At 39.9% G+C, this 27,369-nt stretch overlaps 1 protein-coding gene across 1 annotated transcript in view; it reads left to right on the top strand.

The window, feature by feature from the left end:
- CNTNAP2 (contactin associated protein 2) overlaps nt 1–27,369 on the top strand; it is a gene marked incomplete at both ends in the record, with an annotated part of 665,714 nt that overhangs the window by 403,273 nt on the left and 235,072 nt on the right. Inside the window, one exon of the mRNA XM_079533370.1 lies at nt 5,488–5,659. Within this exon, the coding sequence (XP_079389496.1) occupies nt 5,488–5,659 (172 nt within the window). The remainder of the gene's footprint in view (nt 1–5,487; nt 5,660–27,369) is intronic.

Raw genomic sequence — 27,369 nt, forward strand, 5'->3', positions numbered from 1 at the left:
ACTGCACTGCCTTTTCCAGGATATTTTTCCAGGTAAATTGATACATTCTACTATAAAGGATATTCAGCTAAGTAGCGGCATACATTGTAAGATATTATTCTGTTAACATCAGTGTCTCAAAGCTTGCTGGGGGCTCAGGTGGACTTGTTCAAGTCCAGGCAAGTCCTGGGCAAAGGTTGTGAAATGCTTTGTCTGGGGGACACAGATGGACAAGGCCAGGGGCAAGGAGAGATGAGCTGCAGCTAAATGACTGTGAAGTGCTCTTTTGTGTGGACTTATCTCAGGATGATGGCCATCTCAGGGGGTCCTCGCAAGTCTCTTGCTCAAGCGCCCAAGGATATCACGTAGGCAGGAGGAAAAGGAAGTTAAATGGGGAATCGAAAACCACAAGGATAGGTTTCTGACAACAGATTCTTCATGAAGTGATGCCTGCATGCTGAAGTAGAAGAAAAGATGTCTGCCATCAGATTCCTCACTACGGAATTCCCGCATGCTGACGGACTCTCCTGGGCTGCTGCCTGAGCGCTGCTGCTTCCTCCCGCGTTGGCTCCGCGGCCGCCTCCTGCTGCCTGCTTGCTGCCCAAGGCCGCCACGCTGCTGCTGCTCCCCCCGCGCTGCTTCTGCCTCGGACCTCAAACGCCGTGCAACGGGACGCTGCTGGATCCTGGCGGTGACCATCCCCGCTTGACGCAACTCTTGCTTCTTTCCTGTCTTTTCTATCGTCCTCCTTCCCTTCCCCGTCTCCCTGATTAGGATTTGTAATAAACTGGTTGGACCAACGTTTGAACCGTTGTTTCTTAATCTCACGTTGGGTATACAGATATTAAAAGAACTTCATCTCCCTCCTATAAATTGGAGCGAGATATTTTTTTATTGGCGTAGTTCGTTGCAGGATACCCGCTGTGAGAGTGTTGTCCTTCCAGGTATAGTTTGAAACCTCTTCTCTGTGCACCTCCTGGAGTTGCAAGTAGCGACATTTTTGGAAATTGAGGCGTGAGTCCTTCTCCTGGAAGACCGCTCCGTATTCTGAACCTTTTATGTGTGTACCTCTCGGGGACTTATTTTGACTATTTGCATTTTGTTTAATACGTGTGTGCCTCCTCGGGAAGACCTTTCTGTGGTTATCTGCTAACTGAAGTGCGAAACTTGAACCTTTGTTTGTGTGCGCGCGCCTCTTGGGGAAGTGAGAAAGTGATATTTTGTGACTTACACGTGTGTGCCTCTCCAAGAAGTTTTATTCACTCTATTGAAACCTAGAAAATATTGCTTTAGCATCTTCGCATTTTTTGTGTTCCCCTCAAAGAAAGGAAGGAGTGGTTTGAGCTGTGTGCACCTTCTGGGGTTGCAAGGAGTGAACTGTAATTTAGGTGTGGTGTTTACAGTTTTTTTAGCCTCTTGTCTTTGTGTGCACCCCTCAACAAAAGGGAGGCGTGATTGGATCATTTGCATTTGTTTAGGTGTGTTGTACCTCCCTGGGAGGAGCGGTAAGGAGTGATTGAGCTTTTGAAGACGTGTACCTCCGACTCCCTTAGTGTAGATCTTCCATTGTATTAAGAAATGAGTGACAGTATTGCCTGTATGGAAAGTGAAGGTGTGTTATTTGACCTTTTAGAAAAGCACGGTGCTCGTCCCTCTTTATCAGGGGTGGACCGGGCACGCCAGAATTGGCATAATTTGCAGAGTGTTTGGACCGCATTAGTGTCTTACAGAATGAGGCTCGGACACAGCTGGAAAAGGAAAGTCGTTTGTTTGTGCCGTACTCGGGGTTGCTTTAAAAGCTGCTGTGGAGTTCCGAAATGAAAAGCATTCGGCAGAACTCCAAACCATAGTAGCACTACAGGAATCGGCGAGAGTTACACAGAATGGGTAAAAACTCTGTGGAATCAAATAGTTAATCTCGAGGAACAATTAGAGAGAAATGTAATTCGGCTTTGTTGCAGATGGCTTTCGAGGAACTGCTAACATATAAGGATACTAGCGATACTGTCACCCACAGTTTGCTTCAAGAAAAATCTTTTGCTCAGGAGGAACTGCAAGAAATAAAGGAAAGGCTAGACAAATTGGAAACCCCAATAGCCCTACTGCGTCCCTTGATAAAAACCGAATGTGCCTTCGATAGCAGCGAGGATCTAGATCCTCACATGAATGCTAAGGAAATTCCATTCTCGGCCACCGAGCTGGCAGAATTGAAAAGGGACTTTAGCCGCTCTCCAAAGGAATCAGAAGCAGAATACATATGGAGGGTGAGTCTCACTTGTGGCCACCAGATTCGGTTAACAGAAAAGGAAGCAGAGGTTATTGGGGACCAGGAGTATTTTTAACTGCCGGTAACAATCGTGCTCCCTGGTCATTAACACAAAGGGCTACATACTGGGCAGGTGGTCTCAACCCTTCGCAAAGGGGAGACCCTCTTGCCATTACTGGAACAACTGATCAGTTAGTAGAGAGTGTTCAAAAGGCTGCTTGTCTCCAACTGATGTATGATAGAAAGCTGCAGCTGCATCATGAATCGCCCATGATGATGCCCGTTGATCCTGAGAGGATGACCCCTTTAATTAGAGGGCTTCTGGAATGGCTGAAACCCATAGGCACAATTACAAACAAGGATACAAGCTATGTCTCGGGGGAAAGAACCCGGGCAGTGTTAGAAGGAACTGTAACCCCCAACCATCTGCAGTCGGGATGCAAAGTATGGACGTGGGGGGAGGTGGCCCAAGAGTTAATAAACTGTGGAAGAAAATATGGGCCAGTGGTTTCTTCCTCCAGGAAATTTGAGCCAAGTGAAGGAAGACTTGCAGCTGTCAGCCTTACTCCCAGGCCATCTAGCCCAAAGCTCAGTGGGTCTGGAAGGGTCTCAGTGCCAGTAAAAACCAGTAGGCAGAATATTTTTCATAACTGTAATAGACTTTGGACTCTGGGCTGGAAAAAGGGTATTCCACGAAATTTGATGGATGGATTGACAACTGATACGCTAGAGGTGGTTGGTTATTGGATGGCCGACTAGACTTGAGGAAAGTAAAACCCCAGGTCCTAGTGCCACCCCTGCAGCACCTGAAGAGCTACCAAAGCCATTGGGAAACTAATTCCTTCACCCCTCAAGTGAGCGGGGGGGGGAGGGAGAGGGAACAGTGGATGTTTATTAGAGGCTTGCAACTAAAGGGACAATATTGGAATATTGGATTTGTGGTCATTATGCATATAAATGGTTACCTGCAAACTGAACTTGGGTATGTGATGTCGGAGTAATCTGCCCGATGTTCCTTTTAGTTCCAGGAGAGGATGGCAATGAATTAGGTGTCAGAGTATACGATGATCTCAATCGACACAAGAGGTCTATCGACACCCCCCTAACACGTGGTAGCGGCCAAACCTGGGGCAAAGATGATTGGCCTCCCCAGCGTATAATCAAACACTACTGGCCAGCTACCTGGAGCCCCAATGAGTGGGTTAGTGGTGCTTGAGAGCCCATCTATAACCTAAGTCGTATTATCAGATTGCAAGCTGTCCTTGAAATAATTACTAATAGAGCAGCATATGCCCTTGATCTTCTTGCAGATCAAACTTCACAGATGCGGGTGGCAATACTCCAGCATTGCATTGTTCTAGACTGCCTGCTAGCTGAAGAAGGTGGAGTCTGTGGCAAATTAAATGATTCTACTTGTTGTCTGAAGATTGATGATGATGGTAAAGTTGTTAAACAAATTGCTCAAGGTATATGGAAAATAGCACATGTTCCTGTTCAAACTTGGAAAAGCCCAGATCTTGACCTCTTCTCCTGGCTCCCAGGTGGCCGATGGGTAAAACGTATCTTATTTTATCTATTACTGTGCTGTTGCGACTCTCATGTTCGTCCCTTGTATGATACCACGTTTTATTCAACTTATTCAACGTGTTGTATCCTCTGTACTTTGTAACTTCCTCCGCAGATGGGGAAGTCAAGTAGATCAGGGCAACATTTGTAAACAATCCTGATGAATTTCTTGTAATGATTGCATGAAACTTTTGATTCCCTGCCCCCCTCCCTTCTTTACCCCTACACTTGCTATCTTTTTCTCACCATCATGGATCACCAGTGTCCCATTTTAAAGCAACCTTTGAGTCATGGGGTGGTGTAAGATATTATTCTGTTAACATCAGTGTCTCAAAGCTTGCTGGGGACACAGATGGACTCGTTCAAGTCTAGGTAACTCCTGGGCAAAGGTTGGGACACAGATGGACAAGGGCAAGGAGAGATGAGCTGCAGCTAAATGACTGTGAAGTGCTCTTTTGTGTGGACTTATCTCAGGATGATGGCCATCTCAGGGGGTCCTCGCAAGTCTCTTGCTCAAGCGCCCAAGGATATCACGTAGGCAGGAGGAAAAGGAAGTTAAATGGGGAATCGAAAACCACAAGGATAGGTTTCTGACAACAGATTCTTCATGAAGTGATGCCTGCATGCTGAAGTAGAAGAAAAGATGTCTGCCATCAGATTCCTCACTACGGAATTCCCGCATGCTGACGGACTCTCCTGGGCTGCTGCCTGAGCGCTGCTGCTTCCTCCCGCGTTGGCTCCGCGGCCGCCTCCTGCTGCCTGCTTGCTGCCCAAGGCCGCCACGCTGCTGCTGCTCCCCCCGCGCTGCTTCTGCCTCGGACCTCAAACGCCGTGCAACGGGACGCTGCTGGATCCTGGCGGTGACCATCCCCGCTTGACGCAACTCTTGCTTCTTTCCTGTCTTTTCTATCGCCCTCCTTCCCTTCCCCGTCTCCCTGATTAGGATTTGTAATAAACTGGTTGGACCAACGTTTGAACCGTTGTTTCTTAATCTCACGTTGGGTATACAGATATTAAAAGAACCTCATCTCCTTTCACCTGAATCAAGAATCTAACTCATTCTCATCTTTCTTAAGCAACCTTCATGAAGATTGGCATATAAGTGAATATGTTCAGAGCAAAAATGAAAATTCTGCAAATTGTTCTCAGATTTTTTTCAGAAGCAGGCATGGAATTTAGGGCTAGTTCTAGGTTTGTAGAAAGTTTTGAGCACAAGTATTGTATAGGAAGATTTCTTCTGCAGAAATCTGAACTGGGATGTTGTTTCATAAAATACATGTCAAAAATATGAAGAGAAATTGCAATGTGATCCTTACAATATGCTAAAAAGATTAATCTTTTCTCAGTTTCCTTAAACTGATTTTTAAAATGAGGATTAACGAGAAACAATGATGTGAGAATGGGAGACACAAGAAAAGTAGCAGAAGACTTCCACTCAATATTTAAAAAAAAAAAAAAAAAAAAAAAAAAAAAAAAAAAAAGGAAGAATCATCAGCTATATTGTATCAATTCTTGCAGGTAATTCCAGTGACTTAACAGCACACAATGAAATCTAATAACTGTACCCCATTTTGCGTTTTCTCTCGTCTAGAAAACATATCTTTTTCCAGTCCAAAAAAATTCTGCCTTGATTATCAGTATGTGAAGTTAATGCTATTCCTTCTGCTGCATTCCAGGGTTTCCTCTACAGATGAATGACTCGGATCACTCTCTATTTCACCATTCGTTTCAAGGATGCATGCAGTTTATTCATGTGGATGATCAGCTGGTGGATTTGCAAGCAGTAGAGCAAGGTCAGCTGGGAAGCTTTGCCAATGTCAGCATTGACATGTGTGCCATTATTGACAGGTAAGTCACAGAATCACTAATATTCTAATACTGATACACATCCTACATATTCTGAAAGTATACAGTGATATAGAGAGATGTTTAGATGATAAAGATGATGTCTTTAGTTTTCTAGCCAGCATGGGTTCATGAAGGGCAGGTCCAACCTGATCTCCTTCTGTGATCTAGTGACTCATCTGGTGGATGAGGGAAAGGCTGTTGATGTGTTCTACCTAGACTTCAGCAAAGCCTTTGACACTGTCCACACAGCATTCTCCTGCAGAAGCTGGCAGCCCGTGGCTTGGACAGGTACGCTCTTGGCTGGATATGGATAAGGAACTGGCTGGAAGGCCGGGCCCAGAGAGTGGTGGTGAATGGAGCTAAATGCAGCTGGCGACCTGTCACAAGTGGTGTTCTCCAGGGGTCGGTGCTGGGGCCTGTCCTCTTCAATATCTTTATTGATGACCTCGATGAGGGCATCGAGTGCACCCTCAGTAAATTTGCAGATGACACCAAATTGGCTGGAAGTGTGGATCTGCCTGGGGGTAGCGAGGCCCTACAGAGGGATCTGGAAAGCTGGGCTGCAGCCAATGAGATGAGGTTCAACAAGGCCAAATGCTGGGTCCTGCACTTTGATCACAACAACCCCAGGCAACGCTACAGGCTTGGGGCAGAGTGGCTGGAAGATGTAGAGGAAATGGATCTGGGGGTGTTGATTGATGCTTGGCTGAACGTGAGCCAACAGTGTGCCTGGCTGGCCAAGAAGGCCAATGGCATCCTGGCTTGCATCAGAAATGGTGTTGCCAGCAGGAACAGGGGAGTGATTTTCCCCCTGTACTAACTGTGGTGAGGCTGCACATTGAGTACTGTGTCCAATTTTTAGGCCCCTCACTGCAAGAAAGGCATTGAGGCTCTGGACTGGGTTCAAAGAAGGGCAACAAAGCTGGTGAGGGGTCTGGAGCACAGGGCTGATGAGGAGGGGCTGAAGGAGCTGGGAATGTTCAGCCTGGAGGAGGCTCAGGGGAGACCTCATTGCTCTCTGTAACTTCCTGAAGGGAGGTTGCAGTGAGATGCGGGTCGGCCTCTTCGCATGTAACTGCTGATAGAACTGGAGGGAATGGCTTCAAGCTGCGCCAGGGGAGATTTAGGCTGGATGTTAGGAAATGCTACTTCTCTGAAAGAGTGGTCAGGCACTGGAACGGGCTGCTCAGGGAGCTGGTGGAGTCACTGACCCTGGAGGTGTTTGAGGAACGTTTGGATTTTGTGTTGAGGGACATGGTTTAGTGAGAACTACTGGTGACAGGTGGATGGTTGGACTGGATGATCCTGCAGGTCTTTTCCAACCTTGGTGTTTTTGTGATTCTGTGGATTTTGCAGTTCTTGGGGAGGAAATTGCATCTCTAGTTTCTACTTTCTCAGGCGGAGGGAGTGAAAAGTGATTGTAAGCCAAATTCAATTCACATATCAATAATATGACTGTCTTGAATAAAGAAAACTATTCAGAAAGTCACACGTTTTATAAGTTTCTTAAATAGATGTTGTAGTGATCGTTTTGCAGCCAGAAGTTATTTCCTGGCTCCATTACCTTCTGGCATCCATGAATTCCTCAGAGAACTAAAATAACTGTGCACACTTGCATTTATTACCTGGAAACTTGTGCATAAACTTGATTAAAATAATGCTTAGTTGTTCTGGTTTGTTTGTGTTTTCCTGTTTTATTTTCTGCCAGACTGAGAAGAGTAATTAAGGAGTAACTCATTAATTCCAAAATCTTAATACAGGAGCAGGCTTTTGCTTTGAGATTTACTTATTAAACTTGTGTTGACTTCTGCTTCTTCTAATTTACAAGGTCTTGTTGTTTAGCAAATCTAAAACTATTAAATGAAATGTGTTAGGACAGACAGGGAAGGAGTAAGTGACTTAGCTTGGCTTCTCATGATAATTACCTAAGTTTTAAATAATTGCAAGTCTGCTGGAAAGTTGAACATAGGGTTTTTTTTTCTTTTTTCTTTTAGTTTGAAAAAAAGCAAGGATCACAAGACTGAAGAATTCTAGAATAATTTAGGTTACAAGAAGCATCAGGAGTTCATGTGGTCCAAATTTTGCTCGAAGTGAGGCCAATTTCAAAACTGCAACATTTTGCTCGGGGGCATTTCCAGTCAAATTATAAGTATCTCTGGTGGTCGGAATTCCACAAATTATCTGACTCTGGATATCCTCAGCAAATGCCATAAACATGAATATTCTTCCTTTCTCCTCCTTTTCTTGAGGTTTTAATTGCTGAGTATGGTGTCATATGAGATAGAATATCCCTTTGGTCAGTCCTCTCCCTGTATTTTGCCCATCCCCAATTTACACTGGGAGACAGGATTCTGTGGAGGGAGAACCTCATTTCTGTGCAAGTTCTATTCAACAGTGGCCAAAATAGTGGTGTATTCCAAAGTGCTTTAGCCACAGCGTCAACTGTACCGGCTGCCATTGAAGGATTTTAACTACATAATGTCATCCCAGCCAGAATGGTACAACAGTTTAAGGTTGAAGAGCGTGCTTTGTGGAGTGGCAGTGACTTGGTTTTGGCGTGTCAAGGACTCTTTGGGTTGTTGCTTCTCGTGGATGTGTTAAGAGTTGAAAATCAGCGAAAAAGGGAAATAGATGAAGGGCTGAAGTGAAAGAGAAGAATATGTTGTCTCCTACAATTCTAATGTTAGAAAGGTCTCATGTTGTTAGTATTTGATAATTTGAATTGATGATTCTTATTTTGAATCTTTGATTTTTTTACTGGAAAAGGAGTTGGAAGCAATTATGTGAAGGTACATCTAGTTTAGTCGCTGCTTTTTCCCCAGCTGAATAAACTTAAGCTCAAGGAATAGTTTGTAGTGATTCTACTTAGTCTGACAGACATTGGCATTAACTCCATCGTCAAATTGAAGCTAGTCAGAATTACCCTTTTCAATGTATTACACTGTTACTAAAAATGCCTGACATAGTGGTTTTATTACAGTCAGAAATGCATTGTAAATTTGAATAACAGAAGCTCCCTATATGTCAAGCACTTTACTTTCAAAGTGAAGTTCGTGTACATATTTCCTGATACAATATATTCTGTATTCAAGTAGTTCGTGTATTGTAATACAAAGATATGAGGAATACTAAATATATGAGGAATACATTGTGGTACATTGAACTATTAATTTAATTTACACATTTAAGATGCATTTTATAATTTTACATAACAAAAATAGACATGTGTTTATAATACAGTGTTATAAGCAGAATCACAGAATCACAGAATCACAAGGTTGGAAACGACCTGCAAGATCATCCAGTCCAACCACCCTCCCATTCCTATTAGTACCACAAGCACTAAACCATATCTCGTAGCTCCTCATCCAGGCGCCTCTTGAACACCACCAGGGACGGCGACTCCACCACCTCCTGGGCAGCCATTGCAGTGCCTGACCACCCTTTGAGAGAAAAAGTTTCTCCTAATATCCAACCTAAACCTCCTCTGGTATAACTTCTGGCCGTTTCCTCGGGTCGTACTATTTGCCTGGGAGAAGAGGCCAGACCCTTTTGCACCACAGCCTCCCTTCAGGAAGTTGTACAGTGCAATGAGGTCTCCCCTGAGCCTCCTCTTCTCCAGACTGAACAATCCCAGCTCCCTCAGCCGCTCCTCGTAAGACTTGTGCTCCAGTCCGTCAGCAATACTTTTCAGATATTTATGTATATATTTATATTAAGAGGTACTCCATGTTTCTTCTGCCATCTTAACTTTGCTGTCCCCTTTTATATATGCTAAGTATATATAAATGCATAATTGATATAAAAGTACATGTAAACAATAAATACAACCACTATAAAAATTTGTGTATATATAACTAAAATTCAAAGCATGTCTTCTGTGCTTTCTATACACAAGCAGATTATGTGGCAAGCAGAGTAACAATTCTGTGACCACTGGAAATTAGAAGAGTGTGCATATAAACTTACAGTTCTTTTTTTGTAAGAATTGAGATGCCACCTAGTTCGTTGCTTTCCCATGATCTATTTTATTTCTTTGTAGCTTGCACTTCAAGAGCAGCTCTTACTGAGAAGTAGTAGTGTCAGGCTTTAAAATATAACTGGATTTTATAGTCTGCCTTATTTGAAGTAAGATTTTTACAGTTCTTCTTTTAACATGATGCCACTACATATTACTGTATTTATTGTATATTTAGCTAAGTGTCACGTGTGTTCTATCTTATCTTAACTTCATTACCTTTGGAAGAGGAGGATATTTATGCCTGTGATACTGGAATCCTTCTGCTTTTTGGAAAGAAGAACAATTATTTCACTCTGTACCAGGAAGAATTCATTCTTCATCAATATGGAAATGGCTTTCATAGCCACGCTTCTATGAAGGCACCCACTGGGCAGAAAGATAAGCTGTCACACTGAATTATTCTTGTTGCAGACCCTCCCCCATTTGCTTGGAGGAAAAAAAAAAACCAAAAACTTGAAGTTGGGAATGATGGAATTTTTCATGATTAACCAGAATGGATAGGGGACAATTTTATCTAATATATGATGAAAGTTACTCAGCATGATGAGTTCTTGTGCTGCATCAGTGTGGAGGCAACAGATCCTGAAGGCACGAGTTCTGCCAGCTGAATGCCCACTCAGTATGGAAAAGATTTCTGCATTTCAGTTTTCTTTTTTTTTAAGATGCAAGAAGAATGGTTACATTAGTGTTATGCTTATACTTGGGAATCAGAGATGCTTATCAAAGGGTTTTTTTAAATTATTATTTTTATTTTTAGTCCTCTCCTCTTAGATGCTTTGCTATTACATCTAGACTTACAGATTGAGATCTTACTAACAGGGAACACTGATGCTAAAGGGCATCTTTTTACAACTGGCCAAACAGTACAAGTGCCTTATGTGTGTGTGTACGTGTGTATATATATATATATAGTTAAAATGCTACAGAGGGGGGAAAAAAGAAGTCCCTCCATCTGTACCTTGACTTTAATTGTACCAGCATCGGAAGTTGTATTGTTGTCACAGTGGTCAACATGCTGTACTTCTTGTGGCAGAACAGGTCCTTGTACATCTCCTTTACGTTAACAGAGTTGTTACGGTGCAGATGGTACAGTTGTACTTAAGGATTTTTAACAGAGGATATTGAAAGAGAATTGTTCATTACCAACTCATCAGAGCTTCAGAGAACTCTTAAAGTCACCGGTCCTGATTATGGATAAAATAGAGTTCTCAGGATCATAAGGAGAAGACACTAAAATGATTTCAAAATAGTGTCCAGTGCGTTACTGTAAGTTATGTAGGATATATGCAACTCTAAAGAAAATCTGTTGGTGTACAATGCACGGGTCATTCTGTATCACAGTGAAATGAATTAGATGCTAACTTTGTGATTTCATGTTAAAGTTAATGCAAGTAGCCAGATGTGGCAGGGCAGTTATGGGTGGTGATTATTGATCACCTCTGTATGACAAAATGTCAGTGTTCTGCTCTAATCCTGTACAGATATATTGTCTATACCGTGTGATTGCCAATCAAAATCTGAAATAAGTCCTTAAATTAACCAAGTACTTCAAGCATGCTAACATATAAAAATGGCCACAGTGTAAGTGGAGACAAAACAGGGAGGTTTCTTTGAAATTAAAAATCATTTCAGTCTTACAATGCTTCACTTTTAGCTATTTACTTAAAGTTCAAGGTTCTGATCTTCCTCTCTGTTCACAAACTCTGCCAGTTCAGTGGTGAAGCAGCCAGTGAGGAGCAAGAAATTTTCCTGCAGTAATCTGCCTGAGAGTCAGATGATATACGAATATTCAGACTTGCAACTGAACCTGCTTTACAGTTGATGTGTTCCCAAGACTTCCACAAAACTAAAATGAAACAGGACAAGAGAAGGGTTGAATCCATATCATGATTTCATCCTCCCTTCCCATCAGAAGGGATGTGCCTATGCACTTCCCACAAACCCTCTCTATCTCCCTTCTTCTCTTTGGAACTGTATGTACCTCTGTAGATGGAAATTTCTCTGATGTGGAAATGATGTGAAAACACTAAGGCTTTTAATAGGACCACTTCAAATGCATTTAATTCATGATCCATTTCCAGAAAAGTAACTCTACAGCCATAGGTGATGGCTCAAGTAACAGTGATGATGCTTTCATTTCTCATGTACCACAGTACGACAACTGCCATATTTAACACAGTTCAGTATGCAGCTGGAAGGTTACTCACTACAGAAATGGCCAGAAAAAGAGATTTTAATTGCCTTCCCACTTGACATTTTATCTTAGTTTTCCTCAATACTTTTTAACTGTGGAAAAAATGTCCATTCTAACACATCAAATATGCGAAATGCCAGTGAAGTGAATGAACCGAGTTTTCCTGTATGTTCACAAACTTCCTCCCTTTCATGAAGTTGGAGAAATTTGGATAAGTGTAGAAATTTGGATAAGGTAATTAGCCTTCATCCCACTTAACTGATAATTCTTAGTTTGCAAAATCGGATGAAGACTGAGGTAAATGAGAATTAAAATTCATTATCTTATAGAGATAAAATGCAGATATACATTGCTTGATTTAAGATGCTCATGCAGCACTTTGGCATCCTCAAGAGATTGGCCGTGCCTTCCAGTTGTCCTTAATTAGAAGGGAGTTTTGAAGTTAGTGAAATATATGCAGATACATTAAATAATATTTTGGGCCTACAGGCTGGTCAAGTGAATTGCTATGAGCTGGTTTTAGCACTTCGAATAAATTATACTTAGCAATTGCATGTGTTTTGGAGATCGTAATAGTCTTTATGGTAAATCTTTCTCAGAAAGGTATTTCGTATTTGATTTCTTTTTTTTTTTTTTTTTGTCTAAGATAATACTATTCCCTTGTTATAAGGCACATGTAAGGGCATGACTTATGCAGAAAGCATAGGAATGATTTTTACTAAGTGCTTATTTCATTACTTGACCTACTTAGTAAAGTTAGGAAATGTCTTGTGGAGTAAATTTTTTTCAGAGATGTAGGATTCATCACTATTTATCTGAAGATAGGTCAGTGGAATACACTGAAGTAGTACTGATTAAATGTTAAGAGATGTTAACATAGAATTTGAAACAGAAAAAAACAGAATTGAGTTACTGTCGCTAGTTCTAAAAAGTCAGACTGGTAGCCATTATGGATTACTTGTTTGAGTGAACACTGAATGTATAGTAACTCTATGGAATAAGGTATGAGAAGAGGAATGATTTCAGAATGTTTCCTCACTCAATTTGATTTTTCCCACTTTTTCCTGAGCTTGCCAAACAAGTTAATTATGGTTATATCAACCAGGACAGTGCCATGTCTATTTTTAACAGTTGCCTGTTAAGAGTGTAGAGATGAAACTGGCACTTGCCAGTGCTTGAAAGAGGAATGAAGGCAAAAAATGAACATTGAGGTAGAATAGTAACACAGGCTGTATTGAGAACAACTTCCTCTTCATAAAAATTTGAGATTTTTTTTTTAAAGTTCATTAGAAGTAATCCATGATGTTTTCGTTTATATTTTTTCTTAACAAATGTGGTAAGAGATAAAACAGATTGAACAACACATTCTAGAATAGCTGAGGACACCTTGGACGTAGAAGATGTGCATAAAGATGGAAGCTGGGGACCTGTAAAGGATATATTCAGGAGTAGAGGGGATAGAGATTAAAAGCAAACAAAGAAATAAAGTATGTTCAGAAAGGCAACATGAAGTGGATAGATGTGCACTACTATAGAATAGAAAGGAGAGAGAAATAAGCTCTTTCTTTTCTCTAGTTCTTAGTGAGGGCTGCAATCACTTTAAAACATGAGATGTTTCCCTAGTTGGAACAGTATGATTAATGGCCCTGCCTGTTAAATAGCTTAATAATGTAATTAGTTGCTCTTAAACAAATTAGAATAGTTTGAAATGAGGATGATTTGAACACTTTTATACATTTGTCATTTTTAATGTGTTGTTTTTTTCTATGTTCATTTATATTTCACAAGTTACAGTAGTCAGTAGCATTCAGATCTGAACTTTTCAAGCAACTCTGGGGAGCTTATACTTTTAGTCTGTCTAATCAATTAGAAATTCCCCAAATCCTCAGTTTTTCTTTGTCTTATATTTCATTCTTGATTAAAATCTCCAGAGAGAGAGAGGAAAACAAACACTATAAATCCCCATTTATATTATGAAAAGAGTGCCACTGAAATTGTTATCTAGAGCAGGTAGATCATTTGTTCATGATAAATGCTTGTTCTGGCTAAAACGAAAACTAAGGCTTTAGCCTGAAGTAAGCATCTCATTAACACTGAAGTATATTATTGAGAAGAAGTTGTGAAGCAGATTTATGGACAATGTGATATGCTACATAATTTTGTGTAGTGATCGAAAGTCATTTCAGAAAACGATATATGGTGAGCCTGATAAGAAAGTACAAATCATGGGCAGAATATTTGTTAAGGTCACATGGAAATGAAATCTGTACAGGGATCAATACTTAAACTTTCTCTCCCCTCCCCATAGCATTTGATTTCATAGGCATTTTTTTTTTTTTTCAGAGACATTTCTCTTAAAAACTTCATGTAAGTATATAGGTATTGCTTTCTCTCTCCTTTGCCATGTACAGACTGTATACCTATATGATAAGTTTACACTGTTACAAGGGACTTTTAGACTCTATACTGCGTTAACACAAAAGAGATCAGTTTGAAGCTCTACCTGGTGCAGTACAGAATAGATACAGGCAGAGAATGGAAAACTGATGTTAATCTCGAGGTGAGTGAGGGGAGTGGTAGATGCTGTTGTCTTAGTTTTGGGAAAAATAATATATCCCAGAGAGCCCTTAATTTGAAAATCCTACCCAAAGCAGGATCGTCAATATACAGCAGTTCTTCATAGCTGTTTCCATTTAAGAGAGTGAATTATCATTATCATTCCTGGAAGGGGGAGTGATGATATTGCATCCTCATTCCATGCCTGTCAGAGATAATCAGAATACCTGAGTTGACATGGGAGACAATCCAGTTGACTCATTTAAAGTTGGCTGCTAATCAAACTCACTCTTTTATTTTTGTCAACTCCTGTCTGATTTATCCTTAAGCGTGTCTGAGCAAACTTTGCTGTTCAATTCTAGCAGCTTCAAATCCTGAAAAAAGCTGTTTCAACCAGCAAGGTTGTGAGTCAGAGTGCTGCCCAGGAACACACTGGATGTTCTGCACTGAAGATGTTATTTGTACATGAGAAATAAGTTGTTGCTCTCACACAGGTGCATACCCACCTTCTCTTAGTAATCTGGTAAGAACATCAGGGCAAGGATTTGAAAAAACTCAACAGTAGCAGTTTTAAAATCTCTGTTTTGGCAGAAGCTCTGGTTTTCTTTTGTCCTGTGCTGGTATGTCACCATAGGGGACATGAATGAAATGAAGTAATCTGTAACTTTTATAAAGGTCATAACTGAAAGCTCAGTCTGGAAAGTCATTTATTGTTTTCCCTTAAATAACTTTCTGCAGGGGTTTGCTTGTATACACAGTTTGTTACATTCATGCTTAATGATTCCATCCTGTTAGAAAGAAGTAAACACTGAGCAAACCTCTACAAAGCTCTCCCTTTGACATGAAACATGTATTCTCACGAGACTAAACAGCAAATATTGAACGGGTTCCATAATAATACCTTTGAAAAAGTAACAGTTGAAGGCACATTGCTTAGATGACCCTCTCAAGTTTTTCATTCAGAAACATGTAGCAGCCCTACAGAAGCAGGGTTTCTGTCCAGGAGTTTGTGTTGGACTCCATTGAAAGTAAGTTAGATTATATTAATTGCTTGTTAATTTTGCTGTTTGTGGCATATCTATTCAGGAAACAGTATCAGTGGCAATTCTTTAAAGAGGAAAAGCCAGTGAAGTTTACATAGGTTGCTGCCAGCTTTAGGTGCAGGCAATGTCTAACCCATGGACTGCATGCAGCCCAGCACGGCTTGCAGTATAGTCATCCCCCTACCCTGCACTTTACAGGCAGCAAGCAGCTCTTCACCATGGAGTGACCCAGGGCGTGCAACCATCACTCAGCAACAGCCAAACCGTCAGTGTGCTAATAACACTGTCAACTGGAAAAAGGGCACAAGGAGCACAGTGCTGAGAAGTGCTGACTCAAGTGAGGGCAAATGATTGTGTGCATTTTTGGTACGCTGGCTAAATGCTGGGCTCTGAACAGCAAGGAATACACTTTTTGTTTTGATAAAGGAGTTTAAGTATAGGTTTCAAAATTGGCAGTTAGGTTTGTGACACCATCTTCAGTTCAGTTTTCACCTGCAAATTTTCAAATGGAATGTATAGAGCTGCAATAAAATATTCAACGCAAAAATCTGATCACGTCTTTTTATCCAACTTTCATTAGACCTCCCTTAAGAGAGAAATACCCTTTGCTTCTGTCCTGGCTTTATCAGTATTTCATGTCATAACATCACACAACGAGGTTTTGAGTGCAGAAACACAGTGTACTGCAGAGCTGGGTTTCCTGTTTTTCTCTAGCAGTCTCACATGAGTTCTGATCTCCATGAGAGACATTAGAACCTACTGCATTTTCCAGGAGCCTCCTCATGATTTCCAATTCCAGAGGATGGGGAAAGAGCTCTCTTGCCTTTTCCCAGAGGTGAGAGTGGAGAGCCAGCAGATAAAGACTTGGATTGACTCTCTCTCTTCTAGGTTTATTTTTGGATTTTTTTATTTATTACTCTTAATTATTCTGTATCATTTCACATTTCTTCTGATAATAATGCCTTCTGTTGGCCCATAATATCAGAGACAGGTGTTGATGGCACTAAATGTTGAACCTTCCTACCAATATCGTGTTATGTTTTGTTGCCATGTTAAGGACAGTCTGACAAAATAGTACAAGCCAGGGCCTAGACATGAATGATGTTGCATGCTAAGATTTGAAAGCACTTAGAGCTGCCTGCAAGGGCGCTTAAATAAAAAAATTAATCCAAACTGACATGGTATAACAAAATTGGATATTTTCACTAAGGTATTTTAGACTTCAGACTATAGAGACATTTTCTTAAAAAAAACATTTGATTCTTATTTCTTGAAAAGCTAATCATTGTTTGTACATTTGTTGCATTTATCTTGTTTCTCTCTTGTTATGATATTTCATCACTCGGTCAGACTTGAAGCAATTAATTGACTTCAAATTTTTATTTTGGCACTTCAGGCTGGAACTTCAGAATTGAAACAACCTAGGAGAAATAATACAAATTTTCATTGGTCCTTTTTAGCATTTTTCATGTCACTGTCTCATAATTGTTGTGACTAACCTATATGACAATGTATGGATTTAGTCGATATTAAGTACCATTTTAGATCACTGTTAAAAGACTGAGTCAAACAAGTTGGTAGAAAAATCCATTTGATTGATTCATCTGATTTTTTTTTTTTTAATGGATGTATATAGTAGTCATTTCTAAGATAGCACAGTGAAATGACATCCAGAAAGATTGATTTGACAGTGATAAACTGTATCTGACTGTCCTATGACTGTGCTACTGAAAGATTTTGGATTCCAGAATTTGATTTATCTTTTAATTTATCTATTTATATGAAATATCTCCCACTGAATGTTGTGGAAAACTTTTATCTAGGAGAGATTTTTCACTTCCATGATGAAATACTGTGAAAATTTTTCTTTAATCATTTTCAGAAATTAATGAACAAGCAAATAAGTTTTATAAACAGATCAAATCATAAGTATTAATCTAATGTTGTAAAGTGGTTGTAAGGAAAGATCTTTACTGTCATAGGTCATGATGCTAGGTAAATTCTAATTTTCACTCAGTCTCATAGCTTTCAAGGATTTCTAATTTTTCACTTAAAATACTTACTTTCTGTTTGGAAATATTACTGGTGCATCCTCCTGGATACTGACTGCTGGGTACTTTTCTGATCAAAAGCTGTCTCAGCGTTTTACAGTTGATTGTGCACATGGACAAGACAGTTTTTTCATATGGTATATCCATTAACTTCCTCTTTCGTGAACCAAGGCTGCAAATCCACTGCCAGTTATACAGAGGGTACCTATTATTTTCACTTTCCTTTTCACTTTTCTAATAAAGGCAAAATGCCAAACTGTGATAGTTTCTAGGGGGGGAAAAATCCAACTAAAATCCAGTTTCTTTCTATTGGTAGAAGAGAGAAATATCTGCTCTTTTTCTCTACTGTAACAGGGCCTAATGATCTGCCTTTTCAATTTTTGCACATTTTAATTGTACAATAAACCTCAGCTCTGCCATTTCCTTTGCAGTTTCTTGACAAAAGTCTAGCAATGGACTCAGTTCCATTTCACAAACTGACATCAAAATCATTAACTCAGTAAATAAGCTTCTTTCCTAAACTAGATTCAGTACCATTAATTCTAGAGTGTACTGATGTTTCTATCTCTTACCCTCTCTTCATTTATTTACCTTTTTAAATTATAGTTCGTACTAATACTAATTTCCTGTATTATATTGCACCCTTTATATTAAATTTACTCATCTAAAGCATTGCTGAATGGATAATCAGTAGCTCTTTCTGATCTTTTATTACTTTATGATTGATTCAGGACCTATGAAAACAGTAACAAAGACTAATTACTGTCCCCTTATGGCTTCTTGCTATTGCTCAAGATTAGTAGTCACATGGAAATGTAACTAGTCCAATGTTTGGTCAATTAGTGACCAAATAAAAAAAAAAAAAAAAGACATATTTTTGTGTGTGTTTAGTATTGACAGTATTAATTTGGACTTGCCATCCTAATTTTTCATACTTTGTATTAAATTTGTGCATTTCCGCCTATTCCAAGCAATTAATGCTTCACTAGCCATGTGACAGTTATTCAGATGAGAGCAGAAAATGAATTATGTCTCTTTCATCAGAGTAGCAACCTTGTGTATCTTATTTATGCAGCCTTATTTTAGCTGTTCTAAAAGCCTTAATGCTTTTCTCTCTGCTGCTGTTATTTGACTGTGTAAGTATTGCTTATCCCAGTAGTACATTTCATAACTCAGTTTGTATAAAGTGTGCTCTGCAAAGTATAGTTGCATTATAATATATCATAAAAGCATACAGCAGTTGTCTTAGAGCAATGCACTTCATATTTTGAAATGAGTGAAGTTCCTAATTTGATATAAGTATATATCACTTTCTTCATACCTTCTCCATGCTCATGTAAGTAACTCTACCAGGCAGCATGCGACATAGATTTATTACTGTCATTTGCTTGAGCAGGAAGAGGCTTGCCTCTGATAGCTGAGTTTTTAATCAGTTTGATCAGCTTCTTCAGCAGAACTCTTTTAATCTTCCTGATCTTCATCAGGTGTTTCTGATACTACTATGGGTTCATCACCAATAATCAATAGAGACAGTTCCTTCAGTATACTGTCCTGCTGCTTCTCCGTTTTATCTAGTCTTTCTGTTACTTTTGAGATGGCTGAAATGGAAGGGTGAGATGGAGGTAGCTTTTGTTCAAAGTTTTGAAGCATAATAATCAGTTCGAACATTTCTCTGTTGGTCCTCATACCTTACAAAGGTTGCTGCTATCGTACTTGTGTACATTTCTGGTGCTGTTCTTCTCAGTTTCTGTCATATATCAGGTGTATTCCTTACTCTTGCAGGATCACAGTCTTGATGTGGATTGTTAGGAACAAACATGGGTCATAAAACATTCCCATCACAGCTGTATCTCTCAAATGCTGGACACCTTTTTCGCCAGTAGCCCAATATTTCACCTCAGGCTCGAGATCATCTTTGAAGTGATATCTTTCCTTCATGGCTAATAGCACTCATTCTCAGAGGATGGTGACTCTGTCCAAACATCTACTAATCCCTCTGTCAACATCTGAGTTTCTGGCAATGCCTCCTAGTTGAAGAGCTTCATTACCATCTAGAAACTGGTCCCATTGTCCCAACAGCAAAGCAACCAGGAGACTATAGTCTTGTTCATGCACTGTGTAAACTCTTTTCTTGAGCCTTGGATTTAGTCATTTTCAGAGGTAGATAAGCAGTGGTTACAGTGACTTCCTACTCCTCACTCTCCTCTCCATGTCTCGTAGTTTTTTTCTGTTGCCTTTTTCAGTGATGGTGGTTTTGGGGAGAGCCCTTCACCTGGATCTCCCTCTGCCTCCTCCACTGCTGCTGCTTCTTTCCATTCTAGACACAAGAAGACCATTTCTGGCCTTTCACAGGGGCAACTGATATTGATACTGGTGTCTTGTGTGATCCATCAGGTTTGACTTGGAGACTTCACCCCTTGGCTTCAATCTCAGCTCAGAAACTCTCTCTCTCCAGAATAGTATTGTATAGTGCTTGGTAAGCATGAGCCAATCCCCAAATAAGCCATATTGCCTCAGATCTACCAAAGCTGCAACATCCCTAAGTCAAATACTTGCTTAGTTTCTTGGGATCCCACAGGTGTTCAAGAGTGAAATCCCATGACACTGGGGGTCCCCACGCTTCTAAGATTTTTCCTAAACCTTTCCATATTCCTTGCCACTCAGCATATTCTGATTTTGGGGAAGGCTTCCTCCAGATATTGTAAATGAAGAGGAACACATTCAGAGGAAAAAAACAACATGACCATTAATCTGGCATTCCAAAAGCATTTAAGGAACTGAGAAGAGAACCTGGAAAACCAGTCTAAGCATTGAGTTGTTTGTAAAATTATTTACTCACTCTGAGGAGTAACTGTATTCAAATAATACAACAGCGTATAGGGACCAGGCATATGTCTCCATCAGTGCCCTTACTTGATTATATACATATACAACTCTAAAACAGAACATGATGAACTAATAAGAAACAATACATCCCAAAAACATAATGGCCTTTAATTAATATAGGAGTGCTACAGCACTCCTAAAATGAAGAACAGATTCATGGCTGGCAGTTGCTAAAAAGAGAGGGGGAAAAAAAACAACAACTAAAACAGAGCTCAGAACATTGGCCAGAATCTGGCAGACCACCCAGCCTATCTAATCTATGAAAGTCAAAGCTAGCTACAATGCTCTGCCACTCTGACTTTAAGAAATCCCTTTTTTTTTTTTTTTTTCCTACTGATGTTGAAAGGTTCAGATTTGGTTCAGTTTGCCCACATTCTCCACCAATAACTATCATGGGGTTATCTAGATCTATCTGTGGCCATGACAGGGGAGCAGCAGGCCCACAGGCCCACCAGCCCAACACAGGAGGGGGTGTGGGGAGGGATGGTTTATGGGCCAATTTGACCTGATTTTGTAACTAATGGGGCAGGGGACCCCTTTCCCCTGGGAAAGGGGGAAGGGTAGGGAGGTGGGAGATGGACCTACGAACAGAACAGAGGCAACAATCTGAGAAGGAAAGTAAATTTACTGGATATGATATCAGAATGCAAGGTAGCAAAATATAATACAATATCTAATTGGAACTGAGGCTAATAAATAAAATGAGAGGGCCTTTCTCTGAATTGAAGGGGAAATGGCTGGGGAGCACACCCACACAGTGTCAGGGAGCGAGAGGAAGAGAGTCCAGTGAAGAGATGCTCCAGGCCCTCCACCATCTTCGTGGCCCTCCGCTGGACTCTTTCCAAGAGATCCCTGTCTGTTTTGTACTGGGGAGCCCAGAACTGGACGCAGTGCTCCAGATGAGGCCTCACCAGGGCAGAGTAGAGGGGGAGGATCACCTCCCTCGACCTGCTGGACACGCTCTTTTTAATGCACCCCAGTAAGCCATTGGCCTTTTTGGCTACAAGGGCACACTGCTGGCTCATGGCCAACCTGTCATCCACCAGGACACCCAGGTCCCTCTCCGCAGAGCTCCCCTCCAGCAGCTCATCCCCCAGCCTGTACTGGTGCATGGAATTATTCCTCCCCAGATGCAAGACTCTACACTTGCTTTTGTTAAACCTCATCCGGTTTTTTTCTGCCCAGCTCTCCAGCCTATCCAGGTCTTGCTGAATGGCAACATGTTATGATGTGGAATACTGACAGCAAAAATCATAAAGCCATGACATCATAATACAAAACAATAAAACTGACTGATATTTACTAGATGGGGCATTACTCTCCTCTTTCATAAAGTCACATAGAATGCTGTATACTGGAATGCACTGGTGATACTATTTCACTGAAAAAAAAAGATGGTAGTCTGTCATAGGAACATACACCTATATATTTGTGTAAATTTGAATAGAATAGGATAACTTTTATAATAAAGTAACCTGTCCTCTATCAGAAGATTTTAGTGAATATCACTTTTGCAATTTGGACAATTCTTCATTTATCTTGCAGAACCGTGAAAGACTTCTTACCAGAATACAGACTTTGATATCCAACAGCACACTAAGATGTATGTGCTAATGCTATAGACCCTCCTGAGTTGGCTTCTAAGATTTTAAATCTTGACCTTACAGAACCCAGAGATTGAATGAAGATTTTGTTTTTGCTGAGTGTTCCAAGACATAGAACCATCCTTAGAATTATAGGAAAATTAGATCACCCTGTGGGAAATTAACAGATTACCAAAAACTATGATCAGAACAAAACCACTAAGATCCCTCAGCCTAAGCCCTTTGAATTATAAAAGATAAAGTTTTACTGTATGAATAGTTCATCAATTATTCTTTCTCCTGTTTTCCTTTTCTATTATTTTAAAGACAGTTTTCACATAATTATTTCCAGACATAGAAAGCCTTTTATATCATAAGGTAATTGTTCCCCAGTGTTGCTTTTGGTTTTGGTTTTTTGGTTTTTTTTTCGGTTAAAAGGATATATTTAATTTCAAGTCGGAATTCCTCTAAGTTCAACTTGGGGCTTTTTCAGATCTCATTACCAGAAAAAAAAAGTCCTCCTTGAAAGTTTCTTCATCATATTCAATACAAGATTTTGTAGATCTATAGACAGTGACAATCAGTGATCTTCCAAAATACTGCTTATCCTCAAACTCTTGGTTATTGCTTTTATATTTAGTGTAAAGTTTTAGGTGAAACATACAGCTCAGATTTTTCTGTAAGTAGTAGAAGACCACAGACTTGGTGTCAAACTGATAGCAGGCTCTTGGGCCTAGCTAGCTGTAGCTTGGTTAGCATTTGCAATCTGCCATCTGACCTTCCTTGGTTTCAGCTCAGTAAATTCCCTGGACAGCAAAGAGCTGACAGATCCCATGGTCTCTGTGTTCTAACAAAGAGCAGCTCTATGTTTGAACTGGGAGTAAGGGAAGCTGTCATTCAATTTTCAACCCTTTGCTTGGACAAAAAGGACTGCTATGGAAAATATTGGAACTGGCCCCAAGATGGAAAAGTGAGCTCCAATGCTGTGAACATTGAACTTCTAATAAGGACCTCATAATAGTCTTTCTCCTCACTATCCGTCCTCATTCTTCTTAGGGAAAACTGAAAGATAAACAGACAGACCCAGAGGGATTATTGAAGAGTGAGCAATAAGAATTATAAGTACTAAGAATGTTTGGATAACAATTTTAACTGTATTATTCATGGAGTTTCTCTGTACTAATTTGATTTATTAGAATATTAAATATTAGCTAAACTGACAAGAAGTTCTTATCTTCACTTGTAGAGTATGTTCTTTACTTGCTCATGAAAAGTTTATTAATGTAGCAGACAGAACTCAGTACTCAGAACTTTTTTTTTTTTCCCTCCCCTCACTCTTTGGTTTATATACTTAGGGCTCATATTCCTGTTCTTACACGTAATTTTCGTTTTGGAGCTTTATTTTTAACTGGTTGTCTAGACTTCAGCACTGAGAGATTCCACATTACTGTCCTTTTAACTAAAGGTCATATTCGAAGAGCTTGTGTTTAAGAGTTAATTGTTCAGCTGAGCTCATTTTACCAAATTTGAGTGATGTTTTATAGCATCCCTTACCAGCTGTTAAAACATTAATGTAGCCATAAAAGCTTACCAATAGCACTTTTGTCTGGATAGCTGATCCTGCAAGGAACTTTGTACATTTTGACTGAGTGGTTGCTGTTACATCACTTGATATCAGACTGGCACAAACTCAGTTCTTACTCTATGAGCCCTTTAATCACTCGCTAGTTTATGTATTTGCTTTGTTGAAAACCTGAGTTACAATAACCAAACAGAAAGTTTGTCTTTCCCAACAGAACAGCACCATGGATTAGAGTTTCTTAATGGTGGTCAACTCCAGAATATTGAATAAACTCTATCCAGGTCTCACTCTCTCATATAAGTATCTAAGTGGTAAGCTCATATCTCTCACCTCTCACGTTGCTCATCATTTCTCTTCAACCAGTCTTCACTTGTACGCATCTACTGCCTACCACTTTTCTTCTTTATCCTGTGATAAGATTTCTATCAAGCTGCCTCTGGTTTCTGCGTTCATGTCAATTTCTCTTTTCAAATACTGGTATAATACTGGCTTTTTTTTTTCTTCCAAACCTCCACTGCAGTCTTAAGATTTTCTTGACACTTTATGAAATTTTCAGCTGATTCTTTTAATGTTCTTGGATGCAATTTACTAAATCTTAAAAAGTCTGAAAGATTGCTGTAATAATTGTTACTTCATACTATTAAAACTGTTAATCAATAGAAAATACATCTTTATTGTTGTAACACAACTGATTTTCTTGTGGGAAAATATTGAAGAAATTGGCAATTCAATAATTCTTTTTTTTTTTTTCTGTATTATAACTTAATTTCATCTTTTTGAACTACTGTTAGATGCTCAAATATTATTAAGATTTCATTTACCTCTGTATATCTTTGCTAACCTTGATGATAGTTGGTTTCTGTGTTGGTTTTTTTTTTGTGTGCGTGTGTGTTTTGTTTTTGTTTTTCTAATCATTACTGATGCAATTATTATGCTGCTTATGCTTAGCAGCCCACTTTTCTGCATTCCTTGGGAGGTAACTAGTACAATCTCTTGTACTTAAGAAAAACATATCAGTTTCAGCCATGGGATGCATTTATTTTTTAAACTGATGTATTTTGTAGAACTGCCTCAAGCAATCTGTTTCTGCAGAAGAGTAATTGCATAGAATTCATGGGAATAGTAAGACTATTTTACTAGTGGAAAAATGAGACTCCCCAGCATAAGTCTCAGAAATTGAAATACCTCAAAATGACAGATTTATTTCTATATACACATTAGAGGTTTTTCCAGCTCTATATTGTACTACTTTCCTTCAAAACTTCAAACTGTAGTTAAGAAAGATGCCTGTGGGTATTTTTAAACTGTTTATGGGTAGATAATAATTTTTTAATACCCACAGCACTGGAAACAGTAGGAAAAAAAAAAATAAAAAGAACAATGGGATTTTTCTGTATGAGTTACAATACTAGATGATCATGCATACTTGACATTCCTTAGCAAGTAATCTGTTGCAATACCAGTAACATATTTATGCAGTAAATGAAGAACTGAGGAATAACTGGTTGTTAAATAGGCTTCTCTAAACTAAAATGAAAAATGAAAATAAATTTGGGATATGTTTAATGTCCTTGACAACTCCTCTGAGCTGGGAATTTTATCATGGTCTTCATGTTGCACATTTCCTCTTTTAAGGTGTAGATGTAATTTTTTTTTAGTTTTGTGTGAACTAAATCCTGTTATTTGAAGGCAAAATTGGATCTGTAGCATATGTTATGTATAGGTAATTGCAATAATCTCATTTCTTACAATCTTTCAAAATTTATCCATCTGAAGAAAACATCCTTTAGAGGTTAGTTAATAGAAACTACAGTTGTCAGCATAAGTTCTGAGGTGGGATTATTTTTTTCTTCATTCTGCTTGAGGCCATTTTTTTTTCCATCTGTTTGCAGTGATCGTCAGTGGTGTGATTTCTAACATGGAAACATTTATCAAAGGCTGGCAGTTCTCTGGTTGCATATTTTCTATACACAAGTAATTAGAAGAGGTAATCCAATTTAGCAGATAGTGATGATACAGAGTGATACCACTGTAGTAGATTCCCAGTTATTGGTGCCATATATTGGTTAGGAAATTTTGGCATAATATTCCCACTGTGATTCCAGCCAATCCTTAGAACTCATGATAGTTCTGTGGAGTCTAGCCCTTCTTTGGATTGCTCGCTCTCATGTTATCACTTCTCTCTTTGCCCCCAGATACTTTCTCCTTTTCTACAGATATCTTTCTACAGATAACCCTGTCTGATTGTGGTGCTTCCCAGCAAAATACCAGAGCAGAGAAAAGCACACAGAAATGCAGTCAGGTTCAGGAGTAAACTGGTGAAGTCTAATGGTGAACTCCTTTCAGCTGGCTGAACTCCTGTGCAGCCCAAGATGTTACAAGCACTTTGCACAGACTGTATTTAAAGTATTCAGTTCGGTTTAAACTCCCTTGTCTTGTCATCCAGTTTCCATTAGCTAGTGGCTCAACCACCAAGCCATCCTGTATGCAGAGCTCTTGACAAAAGTGGTCTGCTTTTTCTTTGTGAGATGAAGGTTTTATGGATCTTTCTTTAAAGGCAATACCCTCATCTCCAATTTGCATTTATCTCTGTGTAGTGAAGTCCCACAGGGTAAGGTCATAATCTCCAGAGCAGGGTTACAGTAAGGTGAAAGACGTGCCCGAAATCCTACAGATCTCAGAAGTTTTAGTAGTGTTTCAATTGGACACTTGCTGGTATAGAATCATAGAACTGTTTGTGACATAAGGGACATTTGAAGGTCATCTAGTCCAAATCCCCTGCAATAAGCAGGGACATCTTCAGCTAGATCAATTTACTTAGAGCCTGGTCCAGTCTGATCTTGAATGACTCCAGGAATGGGGTGTCCACCACATCTCTGGGTAAACTGTTCCAGAGCTTCACCAACTTCACTGTAGTTTTTTTTTTCTTTCCTTTATAATTCAGTCTAAATTTCCCCTCTTTTAGTTAGAAGCAATTTCCCCTTGTCCTATCACAACAGAGCCTGCTAAGAGTCTGTCCTCTTTCTTTTCTTATGGCCACTATTGGATTCTCTCTAGAACCTTCTCCAGGCTGAACAGCCCCAGTTCATTAACTGTTCCATCCCTTGGATCTTTGTGGACCTCCTCTGGCCAAGCTCTGATGGGTTGTATCCTCTCTGAATGAAAAACTCTAGGTGACATCTCACCAGTGCAGAGTAGAGGGGCAGAATCACTTCCCTTGAACTGCTGGACACATTTCTTTTGACGCAGCTCAGGATATGTTTGGCTTTCTGGGCAGTGAGGACACCTGCTGGTTCACGTCCATATTACCATCCACCTGTAACCCAGGTCCTCTTCTGCAGGGCTCTGCTCCATCCTTTCGTTTCTCAGGTTGTATTGACAGTGAAGGTTGCCAAGACCCAAACACAAGACCTTACACTTGGCTTTGCGGAATCCCATGAGGTTCTCTCCTGGGCCCATTCCTCAACTCTGTCTAGGTCTCTCTGAACGGTAGTCTGTCCCTCAGGTATGTCAATAGTACCAAAAAATTTTCAGGAACCACCAGCAGTTATACTGCCTCAGGGATGGCCACCCACTGAAACAATAATACACACTACAGCTTGCCCATATAGGGCAGCTGAATTAATGGACCTAGCCCAAAGATCTAAACAGTAAGGTGTCCCCACAGGAATATTAAGACTATGGGAAATGAGAGCAGAAGGTATTATGGTTAATGAGCCTGAGATGTCAAAACAAGGTTCCACCACATTCCGGCTGGCTATGTGGCAAAGATTGCTGTTAGACGCGGCGATGAG

This window comes from Tetrao urogallus (genome assembly GCF_951394365.1).
Source record: "Tetrao urogallus genome assembly, chromosome: 3".
In the NCBI taxonomy this organism is placed as follows: Eukaryota; Metazoa; Chordata; class Aves; order Galliformes; family Phasianidae; genus Tetrao; species Tetrao urogallus.